The 17639-nt window shown below is 39.8% G+C and overlaps 1 protein-coding gene across 6 annotated transcripts in view; it reads left to right on the top strand.

Annotated features, from left to right (window-relative positions):
• ENPP2 (ectonucleotide pyrophosphatase/phosphodiesterase 2) overlaps positions 1–17639 on the top strand; it is a 71752-nt gene that overhangs the window by 16124 nt on the left and 37989 nt on the right. For all 6 annotated transcript variants that reach the window (XM_032181466.1, XM_032181467.1, XM_032181464.1 and 3 more), the window contains exons 3-8: positions 3878–4033; positions 6193–6318; positions 8698–8758; positions 9963–10060; positions 11074–11153; positions 12346–12465. In XM_032181466.1, the coding sequence (XP_032037357.1) occupies positions 3878–4033; positions 6193–6318; positions 8698–8758; positions 9963–10060; positions 11074–11153; positions 12346–12465 (641 nt within the window). The remainder of the gene's footprint in view (positions 1–3877; positions 4034–6192; positions 6319–8697; positions 8759–9962; positions 10061–11073; positions 11154–12345; positions 12466–17639) is intronic.

Raw genomic sequence — 17639 nt, 5'->3', positions numbered from 1 at the left:
TAGTATAGAACTCCTCTACAAGTCTAAGCCAGTGTTTTGTTTTGTTTTCCATAGTTCATTATACATGCACGTCAAAGAAGTACCATAATGTTTAAAAAGTTCTCTTGATCTCTTTTGATAGTGTATAGATATGTTTAATATTTGTACCCAACAAACAATTTTTTGAATTCAAGCCTTTTAAAAAAAAAAAAAAAAAAAAAAAAGAACAGCAGCCTTGGTACTCTAAATTTCTCAACTTTGCTTTTGTAAATTACTTGCTGTATGAACCTTCCAGACTTCTTGGTAAGTACTTCCAAGGAAAATGACTTTAGTAGTCTCTTGAAGCATATTCCTTAGTCATGGTAGGATGATAGCTTCAATCTTGGAAGGAGAAGCATTGATGTTTTTCTGTTCCTTCTCACTGCATTTTTAAGTGTGACACTAAACTCAGAATTTATTGTCTTGGAACAGCTAGAATGGTTTTATTTTCCTTAAGTGACTTTTCATTGAACTTTTGTTAACTGCAATGACATAATGGAAAAGTGAAATGCAAATTCATAATTTGAATATTACATAGCAAAACTGGTGCTTTACATGTTTTATGTAGGTACTTGGGTGATCCACATAGGTTCCATATAGAACCCTAAATGGCATACTCTTATCAGGTAGCCTCCTTCCTATAATGACAGTGTAAGCATGTCTGCATTTTGTAGTCCCACAGTGGAAATACTACTGGCAGTAAATAGTTTGTTTTTTAATGATGTAATTAGATTGAATCAGAGCAAGTAGTTTGATATAGTGCATTCTCAGGTGAATGTAACACATTTACAATGGAAATTTAATAACCTTCATGGATGGAATCAGGAAGGCACTATTGCCCTATATAACTTTTTCTCTCTAATATATGATGTGAGAAATAATCTTTAGATCTTTACTTTGAGCCTAGTGGGCCAAGGAAAAAAAAAAAAGAAAAAAAAAAAGGAAAAAAAGAATGCATGGAAAAGGATATGAAAAGCTCTATGTATTAAAAAAGGAGGGGAGGATCTTCATGGGCAGGTCCCTCTGCGTGTTGCATGGAGGCAGATCTGATTGCAAGAGCTGTGGAGGGATGCAGGTATTTTGAAAAGTATTTTGAAACTGTGTAAGTTTGTTCTGTACAAAGTCTTCGGTGAATTTGAAAATGCTCACCATGAATGGAGCTCTTGATGATATATTTTCCAACTCTTTTACACGCACCAGTACCCATGCCATGGCATTGTGCACGACCTGAAAATCATGGTCTGGCTGCAAATACAAGGTCAGTCATGGTAAACAAAGGATTGATCTTAATATATTCAGAGGTCAGGGGAGTTAAACCACATCCTCCTGTGTTGCTATGTGTAAGGTGTCCTGCATTGACTTAGGAGGTATAACTTGAATTTTCAAAGGAATTTGGAATAATTTGTCACATTGTTAATAAAGAGGATGCCAGAAGATGCGGAAAAAATAGCAAAAAAGGGAGCTGGGCTAAATCATTCTCGTGTGAAATGGAAACCCTACTTGCAGTCATAGAAGGTGGAGCTAGAGGGGAGCTTGACCAGCTAGGTAGACATTCTCTATATGCCAATACATGGGCGTTTATTTCTGAAGTTCTCCTGACAGATCTTGGTATATACCCCGTTCTTCAAGTCTCCAAGATCAGAGATTGCACAGCCTCTGTAGGCAATTTGTTCCAGTGGTTTCCTAATAAATTATTTGTACTTTACAACAGGTTGACATTCCTTGAAATGCAGTTGACACTGTTACTTCTGTAATCTGCAGTCAGGTTTACACCTTTTTCCTAAGCACTTGATGTGTTTCTTGACCTTCTGAAGTGGTCTCCCTCTCATTCCTTTGAAATGAAGAGGGCAATGCCAGTGGAAGGAATACATAGTCTATGGTTGTATGTAATACCTTTGAGTCCAAATTTGCAGCTTACTAGATCTGTGATTATATGTTATCTAGCTTCCAAAGGGAAAGTAGCAGAAGAGGATAAATAACAGAAATGTTCTTTAGTAACAGATTTTCAGGAACATTTGGCACAAAGCAGCAGTCATTAAGAATAAGGAGTAAGACTTCCTCTCTCTGAAAATCTGAGTGTTAACATGCTTTGAAGCAATTCTTGTGATTATTTTCTAACATAGATTTGTGGCCTGTTTATGTGACCAAAGAAGATACTGCTCTGTGTGTTGCCAGCATAGATAAGCCATCTTTAGCCCCTAAGAGCTCCCAATGGCCAAAATATTGATGGCTATTTAAAGTCATCCTTGCAGAATATGTACCTGCAGAGTGAAACTTAAGTGTGACTATGCTGGTACTTGGCTTTGAGCAATGCTCACCTGACTGAAAGTCACACAAAAGAAGAGAGACCCAGTTGCCCACCATTACCTTTTCCAGAAGTCATATGAATGTGCCTTGCTACTACCGTGATCCATGGCTGCAGCCATTGTACGTTTGCTCCCTCCCCATTATATTGCTGTAGGGTTGATTTACTGCCCAGTTTGCTCCCTGAAGTGTTTTATGCTGGTGTCAGTGCCACTCCAAGGGAAATGGTGGACCAGTGGTGCTGGGGATGGGAGCTGGTTATGTCACCTCCAGACTTCCCCTACATCTTCTTTCCCAGCTGTTTTTACAGTGTTGGGATAAGGTCATCATGTTTGGAAAGAAATTTTTCCTCAGTTTATGTGGAGAAAGAACTTTCAGCTATGTAAAAGAGTAGGGAAAAAATACATGAAAGAAAGATCAGAGCAACTGTTTCCCAAAAGTGCCATTGCATCAGTTCTCTTAAAATCATAAAGCTAATCATGGTGAGGTTTGCCAAAACCAAAACGTGGTCTAAAAGAAAACAAACTCTAAGACAATTTCAAAGACTTAATTTTAATAGGTCTCTCAAAGAACAAACGACATTGTGAAATATTCCTTGGAACACCTCTGTTTTTAAAGAATAACATGAATTAGTCTCAGTTTATTTCATAAAATGCCATTAACCCTAGAGAGTAGCACGCAACCTTCCTGCTTTACATAAGCTGTTGTATAGGGCTCTTTGATGGGAAAAATCTATAAGATAATAAGTTTTGAGAAAAGAGCAGAGAAATACATACCAGCTCTGACAATAAGGGCCCTTACTAATTGGTTATTGAAGCCTAATGCATTGTTCATGGTTTTCAGACTGGCAGTTCTCCATTTAGTTATACACATCAAATACGTTGACTTCTTACATACTTATATACTTCTGTACTTTGCAGAGCATTAAATTATAAAATTAAACAGAAGTCCATCAAAAAAGTCATGCTTTACTTCTCCATTAACTTATAGAACAGTTTTCGTTCATGCTTGACAGTGATTTGGCACCTTCAAGTAGAGCAACCCAAGTCCTGCTGACTGCATGTAGATTAATTGCAGTCCTTTACTATGCGAACTGCCCAGCCAGCCATGAAAATGTCACTTGGTTGCTGAAAACAAAGGCCTGCTTCTGAGGAATAGCTGCAGCTCCTGGAATTGGGCCTTGGAGACTTCAATACAGTTCTGCTAGTAATCTCTTGATTGTTACAGAGGTAAAGCCAGGTCCATTTCTTTACAGGATATTGTCACAGCATGCTGCTTCCTCATTCTTTCCCCCTCCAAAAAGAGCTGTCTTTTTGGATTTTTAAACTTTTATATATGTATGTATATATGTATATATGTATATATATATATATATAAATATATAAATATATATATATATATTTGGCTTCTGCAAGCAACCCTTCTCTTCTTCCCTGTCCCTTCCTCTCCCTAAGCAGGCAGCTGAGGTTTCACTCATCCAAGTGGCTCAGGGCTGAGCCACCTGTCCCACCGCTGCTGGTCTGACAGATGTTGCCCTGTTTCTTGTTCCACACAGTCCTGTCAGATTCCCCCTGGATCAGTACCTCTGGCTCCTGCAAAAACAGATGCTTTGAACTTCAAGAGGCAGAGCCTCCTGGCTGCCGCTGTGACAACCTGTGCAAGAGCTACAACAGCTGCTGCTTCGACTTTGATGAGCTGTGCTTAAAGACAGGTACGATGGGTCTCCTGCCCTGCACTGGCAGGTGCTGATGATGCCTGGCTTATGTGAGCAGTTGGGACTGGCTGCTATAGTACAGAGCTCCCTGCTGTAACCTGGGTCTCCTCCTTACCTTGCCTTGCCTTGCCACCTAGGCTTGGCTTATCCCAAAATGCAGCCCATGTGCCCTCACAAGGAGCAGTAGGGACATACACCTATTGCTCCTTGCTGCTGGGCTTCTGCCATGATTTCTAGGGCAGAAAAAGGAAGGGTACTATTTGTACTACCTGGAAAGAAGATCTTCTGATACTCATTTACAAACAATAATCAGCATTCAGGTACCAGTTGTCCCTCCAGCTTACAATGAAGAGAGCCATGGTAAAGACTGGAGGTTAGTCTCTCAGTGTTATCCACATTTTTTTTATTCCAGATGATAACTTAATATTAGAGCAATTCAGACTTGCTTATGGATTGTGCATTGTAAAAGCACCTCTGAAACTGGGAGTGCTGAAGTAGTGCAGGTCCCTCCAGAGGTGACAGGCTGGGTTTGTTACTATTGCTCCAGACTCTGACTTCCAGATGTCAGGATGCATATAACACATTGGTAAAAATGTTTACCTTCAATTCATTAGACCCTGGGGAAAGGAAATACAGCCCTCTGTTCATTTTCCGTTTTTCATGACTCATAGGCAAGGGAAACTTCAAAGAGGGCCACGAGTTATGTTTTATTTCTTAACATAGTGCACTTAAATTATTAGTTGTACTCATCTCCTTGAATGTTTGCCTAGTGGGCAGAGTTGACACAGGTGCCTGCTACTTCTGCTGTTAAACCTTTCCTTACTTATCAAAGAATTACACTTACTAAGAAGCCAGAAGAGAAATCTAAGGACTGAAAATAACGTTGTTCATGGATGGGCAATATTTGAGAGAACTTCCTCATTTCTGTTTATAAGGATATCATTTCAATAGCTTGGTACCAAAAAGTAGTAAGCTAATCCAATATAAAAGAAATGGCTTGGTTCCAGGCCAAGAAGATCTGAATTTTAAGCTGATGCTGTTTTGTCCCTGTGTAAATGACTGTAGAATGTGAGATTCTAAAGACTTCCAGCACATTGCAAGATGTTTGCTCCCAAAGAACAGACTCAGTTCCTGAGTCTCCTGTCCAGAGAGTACAATATCCATTTACATGTATGGATAACTGCTTAGCTCTTAGAACTGTGGTGTAATTTTTCTTATAAATCCCACTGACACTTATTAAGACAATTATCACATGTATAATCTGTAAATATTACATATTTATACAAAAAAAAGCCCCAAATTAAGGAAAAGTGGAGAATGAAATTGCTTTTTAAAAAAAAATAATAAATAAATATATTTTTTAAACTGTGTGCATGTTAACTAAAGTGATCTTTTCAGTTTCCTATTGGCTGGACCAGAACACATGTGGGAAACCATATGCTTATATCCTCAGGCCCTATTCTAAAGCGTAGCAATGTGCTGACCTGGAGAGAACGCCATAATTTAGACAGGCCCTTAGATCCTAACTTCATTTGCAAGATGAGAAAAACAGGAGTGTTTTACAGCTGCTGCACCATGCTTCTCCTTGAAATGCTTCAAACTTTGCAGCTGGTGCTGAATCTCCCTGCTGAGGTATTAGAAAGTTTCTTCTGTCTCTGTGAAGAACGGATGGGAGTATAACATCAATTTGTATCCACATAGCCTCTTTTCATCTTTCTCTCATTTCCCACTGATTGAACTGGGGGACTTGAATAGAATTGGGTGAAAAAGAATGAATTACCCAAGAAAAAGCAGCATTCCTAGTTTGTCTTCCAAGCTCCATTTATCTGTGCTCCATTTATCTTTCAAGAGCCTTCCTTTACTTTTCCTTTCCACATCTTTTCTGGCATTCAGGTTGTACAAAGCCTGGAGTACAACACCCGAGGGTAGCAGAAGCACTTGTGTGTGGGTGGAGGAGCCCTCCTGCACCTGCAGGACACAAGGGTCCTTTTTGTTTCTGGTTGACATGCTTGCCTCAGAGGTCTTGAAATCACTAAAATGGGGCTATAAATTTAACACTCTACTTGTTGAGATTGGATGTAATCACTATGGCTTGAGTGAGTGCTTTTTGTTTTGATTATAATCTCTCATTCTTCCTTACTTTGTGAATGTTTTAGCTCGGGGCTGGGAATGTACAAAAGATCGCTGTGGAGAAACCAGGAATGATGACAATGCTTGTCACTGCTCTGAAGACTGCTTAAGTAGAGGAGATTGTTGTACTAACTACCAAGTCGTTTGCAAAGGTACGTCTTTGGTCATTCTGCCTTTTATCTTTCCAAATCTTATAGAAGGAAGCCCTGTGGGTAAAGAGTTTTCTTCTAAAGAAGGAACCCTCTCCTTGTTTTGTTCTGATTTTGGGGAGGAGGGGGAAGAACAGGGAGTTACATTTGTGAAGCCTGTGGAGGGACTCTTTATCAAGGTGTGCAGTGATAGGACAAGGAGCAGTGGTTTTAAACTAAAAGACAATAGATTTAGATTAGATATAAGGAATAAATTCTTTACTCTGAGGGTGGTGAGGCATTGGACCAGGTTGCCCAGAGAAGCTGTGAATACCCCATCCCTGGAGGTGTTAGAGGCCAAGTTGGATGGGGCTTTGGGCAACCAGGTCTAGTGGGAGGTGTCCCTGCCCATAGCAGGGGAGATGGAATTAGATTATATTTAGGGTCCCTTCCAGCCCAAACCATTCTACAACTCTATTATTTATTTTGGATGCTAGAGGAGGTGAATGATCTCATTTGTTGACAGTAGAAAGAGGTTGTCTTTGCCTGTAGATATACTGATAAAAAAGGAATAGGCAAAGGTAGACAGATTTAAAACACAGAAGTATTTGGGTGCATTTGTCTGCATCACAGGGAAAGACTGATGGATTCTTTAGGAAAGAATCTGATGGTTTCATAAGGAATTTAACATTCCTAGATATGTTATCTCTGTCTCTAAAAACCTCTCCTACCCCTACCACAAAAGCTCCTGCTCAAACTACTTGGGCCAACACCTGTAGGCTTTGATTCTTGTGGGACAGGGGTTGCAAGAATACAGCAGCTGTAACTTTCAGATGGGTAGCATGGGCTCCGGGTGACCATATCACCTCTAGGCACACAATGTCTGCAGTATGACCTGCTCTGGCTGGTGGATTGATGAGCTGAGAAGGCTTAAGTTTCACCCTGTACCCTGATGGTTTGGAGCATGTCCCACCTTGCATAATGTGTCGCCCATTCTGAGCAGGTCTTCTGGTCCTTGGTAATTAGCATTGTATCTCAGCTAGCTCTTTTGTCTTTTCATGGTTTAATGGTGGAGAGTTTAAGGTTTGAGTTTTTTTTCTTCCACACTCTTTTGGCCAACTGCATAGCTTCAGAAACTCATAATAGGCCAGGTCCACACACTGAAAATGGGATTTTCTTCTTTACTTGAGTTTTGCTGTTGGGAATCCAGGTGAAATAATGCGTCTTCCAGCAAGTCCTTGGAGATTACATTCTTCCCCTTCCCAATGAGACCCAAGGCTGAAATTGCTTAAATACTGGTATGGTTCTCAGTTTCTGCCTTTTTTTTTGAGCTCCCTCTTACAAGGGTCAAGACAGAGGAATTTACATGTCTCCTGCTTTAATGTACATAATCTTTGTTTAATTGGTTAATAACAAATGATCTCAATGACCCTGGCATCCTGACAGGAATAAGCGTTATGTGAGAACAGTGTTTCCTCTTTATTCGTGCTTGTGCCTATCTGAGGATAGTGTTTTTTTTTTTTTTTTTTTTTTTTTTTTTTTTTTTTTTTTCTTGGAAATCGTCCCTCCACCTCCTGTCATGGTCAATTGGAATTGCTGCAGGACACATTTCCTGCAGATCTTTTCTATGGCGCTTTTTGTTTTGTTCTTTTAATTGAGCTGCAGTTCCCTTAATAGTGCCAGGTTCAGGAAGTGAACCTCATTAGCTAATAATTTGTTTTTCAATTGACCTGTGAAAATGCAAGTCATGAGCTGGTCTATAGTCAGCATTCAGTAGTGGAAAACCTTAAGAAAATAGTTGATTATATAAAGTAATTTTAACTAAGCTAGCTCTGAAAGAACATTAATGCTCTTTTTAGCTGTGCCTGAGTCTCACCTGATCCATTAGTTGATCAACTCTGTAAACCAGCTGGAAACCATTTAGGGCTGTTTTTCTTCCACAGAATGTGTTTTGTTTTGTGTCTTTAGCCAGCTGAGGCAGCTCACAGAAACATCAGAGCTGGTAGGAAGGAGGGTATAAATTCACAGACTGAAGTAGCACTACCATTTTTTTTTTTTTTTTTTTTTTTTTTTTTTGGCAGATTGAAAATGATAATTAAAACAATGACAAAACAAAACATGATCACTGTGCCTAAAGCTTTTACCACTGTTTCCCTCAGGCAAAAAGAGACTTTTAACTTCAGTCTTAAGATATGATTATAGCAGTGATAGTTTGGATATTGTTATTGAGTAGAATATAACCAGATCGTTTGTTCAGCTTTGTGGAAGATACCTGGTCGTTATTTGGTCATCATTAGCTAGAGGTAGACTTTATTTCTTCTGAAATGTTCTCTGAAACCTGTAGCTGTATCCACATATATATAAATATATGCATTTTAAACTCTGATTTTACTTTCCTGGTAGGAGAAACCCACTGGGTGGATGACGACTGTGAAGAGATAAAAACTCCTGAATGTCCAGCAGGGTAAGTGCTTTGCTCGCAACCCCAAAGCCAAGTGCAGGAAGGCCAGTTGTCCAGCACTCTGAACATCATGTTTCTGTACTGTCCCTATAATGCCTTTGCTGAATGGTTATGAGTAGGTTGCTTTCCTGCGCTTCACCACTTGTACAATTGGGCTGATAATATTGCAGCTCATTTGTCTTTGAGCTGTTGGATGAGTAGGGGTGTATGAGGGCCTGCACTCTTGTCATTTGATCACCTGCTGGTAGCTTTGTCTGTTTCATGTATGTGTATAGGAAAAGTAACCAAACTCTTTTGAAGACTGTGGAGATCTTTTCCTGACTTCACTAAAATTCAGACTGAGCCACGTATGAACACAGCTCAGGTCATTTTTAAAAACAGAATTTTGGATTAATGCTGTCCTCCTAAGTGAAAGGACTTCAAAATTGCAATGGGGACATAGCCTTGACTTAGAATAACAAGCACAGGAATAGCACTGAAAACATAAGAAATTCTGAAACCAGTTGGCTCACTATTATGCTTAAAGGTAAGCATCTGCTTAGGTGCCATGTCGGGCTGCAGCTCAGTCTGTGCTATCAGGATAGTTTGGAGGAGATAGGAGCCCCTCCTTTTTCTGGTGACAGTGACAGCTTCTTACCCCTGCAGCAGGTGACCGAGACACACCTGTCCAGGACATATCTATGCCTGCTTGGGTTCAAATCCAAGTAGAAGTAGCAAGCAGAAGTACAATAAAATAGCATGAAATACCATCATCTTTAGTATATGAGAATGTTCTCGGCCTCACAGAGCACACAATGCCACATGGACTTTTGTTTGTAAAGAGAGAAGACCAGCTGTCATAAAACGTGGTTTTTAATTACAGATTGTGTTATAGGGTGGGTACTCATGCATACTATTTTTTTTTCTCTTCTCCATCTCTGTCTGTGAACATCTGCCTTTTTGGGCTGTATGCTTTTGGCTGCTCAGGGAAAATGTCTTTTATGTTGGAACTCAGCCCTTTAACTAACTGTGACCACACAACCAAATTCTGGATGTTAGTTAGCATGAAGATTATCAGTTTGTGCTGATTTGTTAAGTAAGCAAAATCTTATAGACACACAGCATATGTAGTAACTATACTTGAAGTTCTCTGGAGCCTCTGTGAGCAAGTGGAAATTAAAAATAATTTAGAAATGCTGACTTAGTTCATGCTGCTTCTATTCTTCAGCTTTGTTCGTCCTCCTTTGATCATTTTCTCTGTTGATGGTTTCCGTGCATCATATATGAAGAAAGGGAACAAGGTCATGCCCAATATTGAAAAATTGAGTGAGTACATCTGTTTTACTACAATATATGAAAGACAATCTTTTTGTAGTTCAGTTGTTTTCATTGTGTATTGAGCAACAAAAGTCAGCATGGTGCTGGCGGGTAGAAGGGCTGTGCCAAATGCAGGGCTCTTCTGATCCAAGGGTCTAATAAAGATTTTTTTTTTGTTTGGTTTTTGTGTCATCCCCCCAAAGCAAAATGGCAGAAGTCCCATTTGGTTTAGATAATATCACCTGGTGGCTTGAAGCACCCTGACTAAAACAGCACGAAACAAAGAGTGGGGAGAGAGCTGCTTTGGGATTGCAGATCAGAATCGGTGGTGTTAATTTGGTTTTGCCAGCAAATAAATGATTCTTCAGTATGTGATATGTATCATGCCCTCTTAAAGGCTAGTTGGGAGGTACCCGCAAAATGTTCCACTTGAGTCACAAATGTTAAAGGCATGGGTCCTGGTTTTTGTGGTATACTGGAGGCACTGTATATTTGAGCTTCTCAGTATAGAGTGGTAGTTTGTGTGTGTGCCCATACCCTTGAAAAGCGTGGTGGTTTTTTGTTTGCGTGTGTGTGTTTGCTGGCTCTTGTATTTGTGTAGCCATCTGTGGAGCTGTGGCCAAAGCCTATTGTGAAACTCCAGCCTTAGTATATTTGTCACTTAAAATTAGCCTGTGATTTCTCAAATCATTTTACTTAACAGCAAGACACTTCCAATGGCTATGGACACTGAAGGGAGGCTAGCTTAGAAAGGAAAACAGTCCATGGAAATCTAGCTGACTTTGTAGTGCTGGTTGCATTGTTTCACTTGTTTATTGTGAAGCACAGAGTGTGTGAGTAGATTTACCACTGTCCCGCAGGAAGACTTGCCAATGTTAAGAAGCAGAATGTTCATTTAAATTGGTTAAAATTTAACCAGTTTCTGCAGCATTTTCAGTTAAAACAAATGATTCCCTGTATTTTTGTTTTTCATGTCTCAGAGCTTCACTTGCTAATGTTTGCATTCCCCATTGATTTTTCAGGATCTTGTGGAACACATTCTCCTTACATGAGGCCTGTCTACCCTACAAAAACCTTCCCCAACTTGTACACCCTTGCTACTGTAAGTCCCTGGGAAGGAGCTTTTGTTGATAAAATGTTGCACTTCATTAGAAATGTGGGTTGTGGGAAATGAGATTTTTAAAAGTAAAACTGCTTTGCTGTCTATCTTTTTCTGCCTTCAGTTATGTTAAGTATTTTTTTTTTCAGTATTTTGAAGTTCTGAAGTAAATTGTTTCTCACTATTATGCACAGCATTACAACTTTCTTGCACTTTCTTATGCCTGTTTTTGCAGTTATTTGTACTGCTGTGTAATTACAGGTTATGGTTTTTCTAGGAGGGGGGAAAAAACAACCCTGAAATTCTACCCAGAATACAACCAGCAGTTGTTCCTTCATTAGAGTAGCTGAAGTCAGTAGGGCTGTCTTAGCAGCCGCCTTAAAATTTACAGCTGCTGAGTGTGTCTGGATGCTGCATTGGCTCTGCAGAAAAGGAGCCATCACTTCTGTGCTCTGGTGGCACGGCTGGTGGCCAGGCTGTCCCCACCCTGGGATGTGCACGCTTCTTATGACAGTGCTCCCAAAGCAGCAGCCACGTGTTTTTTTCCTTCTTTTTCTTCCTGCAGCCTCTGCACAAATGTTAACTCAAGAGAGAAGGGGGTGGAAGTGGGTGAAGAGAAAGGGAGAAGAACAAAAATCTCCTAAATCACCTTTACTGATGGAGAAATTGTGATAGCCTCTGGGTTTATATCACAATTTTGGTGACTTGCTTTGGTTTCTTCTTAGAAATAACTCGTATCTCGCAGAGGAACTGGTGGAGATAAAAAATATTATCAAATGCAAAGTGTTACTCTTTTTACCAGAAAATGAATTACTGTTTCCAGAAAGGGAATTCATGAGGAATTCAATAGGAACTGAAAGTTTAAATCAATCTTTTTTTTTTTTTTTTCTTTCTTTTGATGACCTCTAACTTTTAACCAGTGTGAAAATATTTTAAAATATCCAGTACCAGAATTTTTTGTGCCTCCCCCCCCCCTTTTTTTTTTTTTTTTTTTTTTAGCACAACTCATTCATCTCCTGCTGTTTTTGTTGTTACAGTCAGTTTTATATGTGCTTATCTTAAAGTTAAAGCCTTTTCTGGTGTGCATTTGCGAAGACGCCTATTTTAAAACAATTTAGCTGTATTTGCAGATAGCTATGGGGAACTGGGTCTGTGTGCATTAGGGTTTTACTAATTAATCTACTTCTGCACAAAGGGACTCTATCCTGAATCACATGGAATCGTTGGCAATTCGATGTATGACCCAGTGTTTGATGCCAGCTTCAGTCTTCGAGGGCGAGAGAAATTCAATCACAGATGGTGGGGAGGTCAACCAGTAAGTTTCAGATTCCCTCCTCCTCTCTCCCTCCTCCCTCCCCTCCCCCTGTGCTGTGGAACATAGCCAATAATAATAATTAAAAAAATACATCTGTGAACAATTTGTACCTAATCTCCCCGTGGCTGGCCCTGTGTCTATCAATTTAATGTAATATTCTGAGTTGGCTTTTGCTTTTCAGAATAATAAAGCCATTGATTATGGAGGGGTGCTTGTGTTGATAAGTATAAATTAGATGTGGCTAGGAAAAACCCTCACTTTAGGCAGTAGTTTAACATGAATTACTATATTTTCATCACCGTGGCATAATGTTTCCTTTTCATTATGGGTTTCTCAGGTTTTCATCCTAGTAATGTTCTTGTGGCAGTTTTAGTATTAATGTTCTGTCAGAGCAGCATGGCACAACTTCATAATTATTATTTGTTAAGTCCACAAGTGATCGCTGTTGCCTGACTTGCTGCAGAGGTCACAGAAGTTTGTGAATTAATTTTGCCTTGAACACAGCAATGGCGGCTGAATGGGGCTCTCTCTCTTACGTTAGTGTTGCAATCGGTTTTCTCCAGCTCTGAATCCTTATTTTGGGCAAGGAAATAACCTCTTTCTAAGGTTTCAAAGAAAAGGTCCCTTTGCTTCTGCTGGGCTTTCCCCCATTAGTAGTGCATGCTGTGGTGGCTTTAAACTGTCACCAAAAATGGGTTTATGTTAAAATACTAAGTTTTACTTGCATGCAGCCAAAGTGCATGAACATATCACTGCACTGATTACTCGGGGGACTGTAGTTTAAAAACTTCCTGACCAGTTAATGCAGAAAAGGAGTGGGGTAATGGAGGTAGAAACTGGAAGGAGATTTGGAATGCCATAATGTGTCATTGATATTTGCTCAAGTCATCAGTGTCATCCCCCAAATCACTAAGACATTAATATCCCAGAAGACTAAAGGAAGTTACTCAGATGGTTTTAGGCTTAGCAAGCATGTGTGTTATTTGTCTGCATGTGGTTTTAGTCCACAACAAATGCAAGACAAGGCAATTTAGAGCTGCAGGCAGATGTGTGACAGGCAGATGTCTCTGGCTGTAGCTGAGCCAGAATGAGGTATTTGTGCTCTTGTTAAACTAGTCAGCAGTAACAGAGCATGGTCACTCCTTTGCACAGCTATGACCTGGGTTAGCTTTTAGCTTGGGTTGTGTGGAGAGGAGAGGTTGAGAAACGTACCTGGTTGTTATCTTCCTAGATTTGAGCAAAGAAGCAAAATCAAAACTAGGAGCAGTGAAAGTGGGGGACAGGTGGTAGCTTCTTCTCCATCGTAGCTAGTCGCACACCTAGTGGCAGCCACACCACCCTTGCTTCAGTCAGGCATTGAGCTCATAGACAATATTGAGGCTCAACACCTGCTTTACAACTTCTTAAGCAGCTGCAATTTAATTGTGCATTGCAAATTTAATTGCGTGTCTTGCCTTAGCCAAATTTAGATAGGAATTACTGGGAAACCAACTTCTGGGGGCTGTGCAAATGTCTCTGTCTCTAAATTGCCATACTTTTAAATTTAAATACAAGCCTATGTATATTGCATCACCTGTGGTGTTGAGTGGGGGGTATTGGGTAATTCCAACTCCCACCCATTAGAAACACCTCTGCTGTTGCAGAGAATAACAGTCACTCTGGATTGTAAACAAGGATCATGAAAAATGTCAGCTGAGAAGAGCTTGAGGAAGTTACACAACTGCGGATGACTATACACTGGAAAAAAAATATCTCAGAGGATAGGGGGGAGTGTTGCATACACAAGTAAGGATGATAAAGTAAAACAGCTGATCCAAAGAAGTGTTAGAATGCAAAAACACAGGAATCATGTAATGAGCTGGAAATATCCTTGGAGAATTGGAAACACATGCTTAGAGGAAGGGCTATAACTGTATAAAATCCCCACACACTTAATATGAGGAGAACCTGTAAGTTAGGCAATCCACATAGAGTGGCCATAGTGCCTAGGTAATGACATAAATGATCCCATCTCTGACACGGAGGAAATGCATGTTTTGCATATCTTTATTAGCAAAATGAAGAAAGTGTGATGGTAAGCTACTAAAATTCAGAGGGCATAGATTTTGATGGAAAAAAAAAAATCTTTCATCTATGTGTAGATAAGTTACAGTCCCTTTCTAAATCCTTTTTATAATTTTATCTAAATATCACATTGATAAAACTGCCAAAAATAGCTGGTTAGTCAAAGACAAGACAGTAAAATTAAGGGAGACAGAGGGGAATCTTTTCTGCATATCACAAATTTTTATTCCTTCTAGGTTTTGGGTCTCAAATTGGAGTACTCAACTTCAGAGAGGTGCTTAGTTTGCACAGAACTGGGAATTATTATCCAAAACTACTCATTTTCCTTAGGAAAGCAGAAAAAATTCTAGAGTCCCCAGTTTCAGGTTATAGCTAAAACTGCCTTAAAGACAATGTCATTGAAAGTTGATCATTCTTGAAATACTTTCTTGCTGCTGGAAACTGACCTACTGTATGTAGCTTTGTTAAAATGTGTGGTGTGTGTTGTTACTGTCATTTAAAAAAAAATAAAAAAAATTGTTCTTATAGTGAGTGCTTTGTTGGGAAGCAGCCAAATTAACATGCGACTTCATGGGGTTTGGCGGATGAGTAGCTGAATGTCTCCACGCAAGGAATTACGAGAAATTAATTTTAAGAGCATTAGGAAAGGGAGGAGGAGGGAGAAGGTAGCTTTAGAAGTGTTTTGAGATCCTCTAACTGACGGTGAGACTTCCTGAACCGTGTCTTTTTGATTTAGTATTAAAACTTGATTTATTGTACAAGCTTAAAAACACATTGTTTTTAAGACCCAAGTGTTTGACAGGAAACAGCTGCATAACCAGTCCTTGTTGTATTGCTACAGCATCTCACAGAAATGGTGAGCATCAGGGCTCATGCTCTCCAAGGATAAACAAACTTCACTGCTCGTTTTTCATGACACAGACTTTCATCCAAATAACTTCAACCACCGAAGTCAAGTGCTTAAATTAGGCCCCCAGCTGCCTTTGGCTTCTGTTTAGTAGTAGTTTTCCATGTAGTAGTTTTCTTGATTTGATGCAGCAAGCTTAAGCTTACACTACAGGCGATACTTTGCTTTTCTTAAGGATCTTTCACGATCTTTTGGCTTCCCCAAGATCAGAAGATAACAGGTATAAAACCACATTTTTATGAGGATTGTAGTTCATGAGGACAGAGAGTCCCCTTGAGAAGGTTGCCCAGCTGTTACTTGAGTTTCCTTCCAAAGATCACAATCACAGAATTGTAGGGGTTGGAAGGGACCTCAAGAGATCATCGGGTCCAACCCCCCTGCCAAAGCAGGTTCCCTAGAGAAGATAAGTCTCTTTTCAGAAATCCACAGGCCTCTATGATTCTGTATAATTATTTGATAGGCCTCGTGAACCAAAATATTCTGCGTTGTCAGGAGACAATGCTTAGTTGTCAAGACTTAATTAGTTTGTGTCCTGTTAACAGTAAGGCATGTGGAAGTCATGACTCTACCTTTTACCTTGTTGGCCGGCAAAGTGCAAATGGTGCAGGAGTGTAATGTTTGGCTCCATCATGCCAAATTAATTCTGCATGCCTGCACCAATCTTGTACACATTTGGGAAACACTGTAATGACCCCTCCCCAATTCTGGCTAAGCATGGAAGGGATTTCCCATGCATGAATTGCCCTCTCAGACACAGTGGGTGTCTGTGCAACCTCTGTTCCTGACATGAATTTCCTTCCCTGGACCATGAGCGTGTTTGCACAATTGTCCCCGAGGGCCAGGCCTCAGAAATGTCCCTCCTGTTGGCCCTGACCTGAGGTGTGCCGCTGCCGGTTCTTTGGTGATGCAACAAGTTACTGGGCAGCCTTCACAAAATTAGGGGCACTTATTTATTCTTGGAAGATTAAAAGTAGGGAGGTGCTACATTTTTTGTGCAGGTCTTCAAAGGCAGTTCCACAGCTATCTTGAATTTTGTTTATATTATTTATGTGAACATGTGTGTAGTGATCAAAAAAAAAAAGGGAGAACCCAGGACTTGCATGTTGCATATGGCACAGCCACCTGAAGTGTTGCTCAGCCTCTCTATTTTTCCGGCTATAAATAAAGGAGAAGAATTGTAGTCTTTCAGCAAGGAAGACACAAAATTTATAGTAATTTAGCTTACTGGAGATGTTTGGTATACATCTAGATGATCATGTATATTACATCTTGGGACATTTATCACTTGATTCTATGGTTCCATAATTTAAGAGGTCTTTCTCTGTTGAAAAAATTAAGTATCCTGTAATTCCTTGACACAATACAAAAACAGACTGGTTAATTTTTTATTTTTTTTTTATATATTACCCTCTTCTCTTCTTGAATAATTTAATTCAGAAAGATGGTCTTTGTATAGCTTGCAATACTATAAAGTCATATCCTGTATGAAAACCTGGGGTGCACATCAGATGTAGTTAAACTGCTGACTATAAAATTCTAACATATTAACAGTTAAAACCAAAGTATTTACATATGGCAAATAAATTACATAAGCTCACAAATGATACTGACCTTGCAATGCCTAACATGGCAAACTTTATGATAAGTGACCTGAACAGATGTGACCAGCCACAGAGTATATATAACACATTGCATTTACATGCTCAGTACTGGAACATCTAGGATTAATAAACTTTAGGACTGTGGCTCTAACCAACAGAGAAGAAATGAAACAATAACCGCTATTCCATTCTTAATTTTGATTGTTCTGGATGGAAAAGGTTGAGAGGGCATCACCTAAATTTTTTCTTTTCTATCCTACATAGATTGACAGTATAGGCTTCATGTTAGCCTAGGAGAAGCACTCTGTCTTGAAAGTCAGTGAATTTAATTTAATGACACTGAGAGATGTTCTTTGGTGATGGGGTTCATTGCTAATGGTTTAGAATCATTAAGGTTGGAAAAGCCCTCCAAGATCACCTGATCCAACCATCCCCCTACCACCAATGTCACCCACTAAACCATGTCCCCAAGCACCACGTCCAACCTTTCCTTGAACACCCACAGGAACGGTGACTCCACCACCTTCCTGGGCAACCCTTTCTAATGCCTAACTGCTCTTCCTGAGAAGAAATGTCTCCTCATTTCCAACCTGAACTTCCCT

Source organism: Aythya fuligula, chromosome 2 (genome assembly GCF_009819795.1).
Source record: "Aythya fuligula isolate bAytFul2 chromosome 2, bAytFul2.pri, whole genome shotgun sequence".
NCBI lineage: Eukaryota > Metazoa > Chordata > Aves > Anseriformes > Anatidae > Aythya > Aythya fuligula.
The sequence above is the reverse complement of the archived record's forward strand: the minus strand, read 5'-3'. Positions and strand labels throughout refer to the sequence as shown.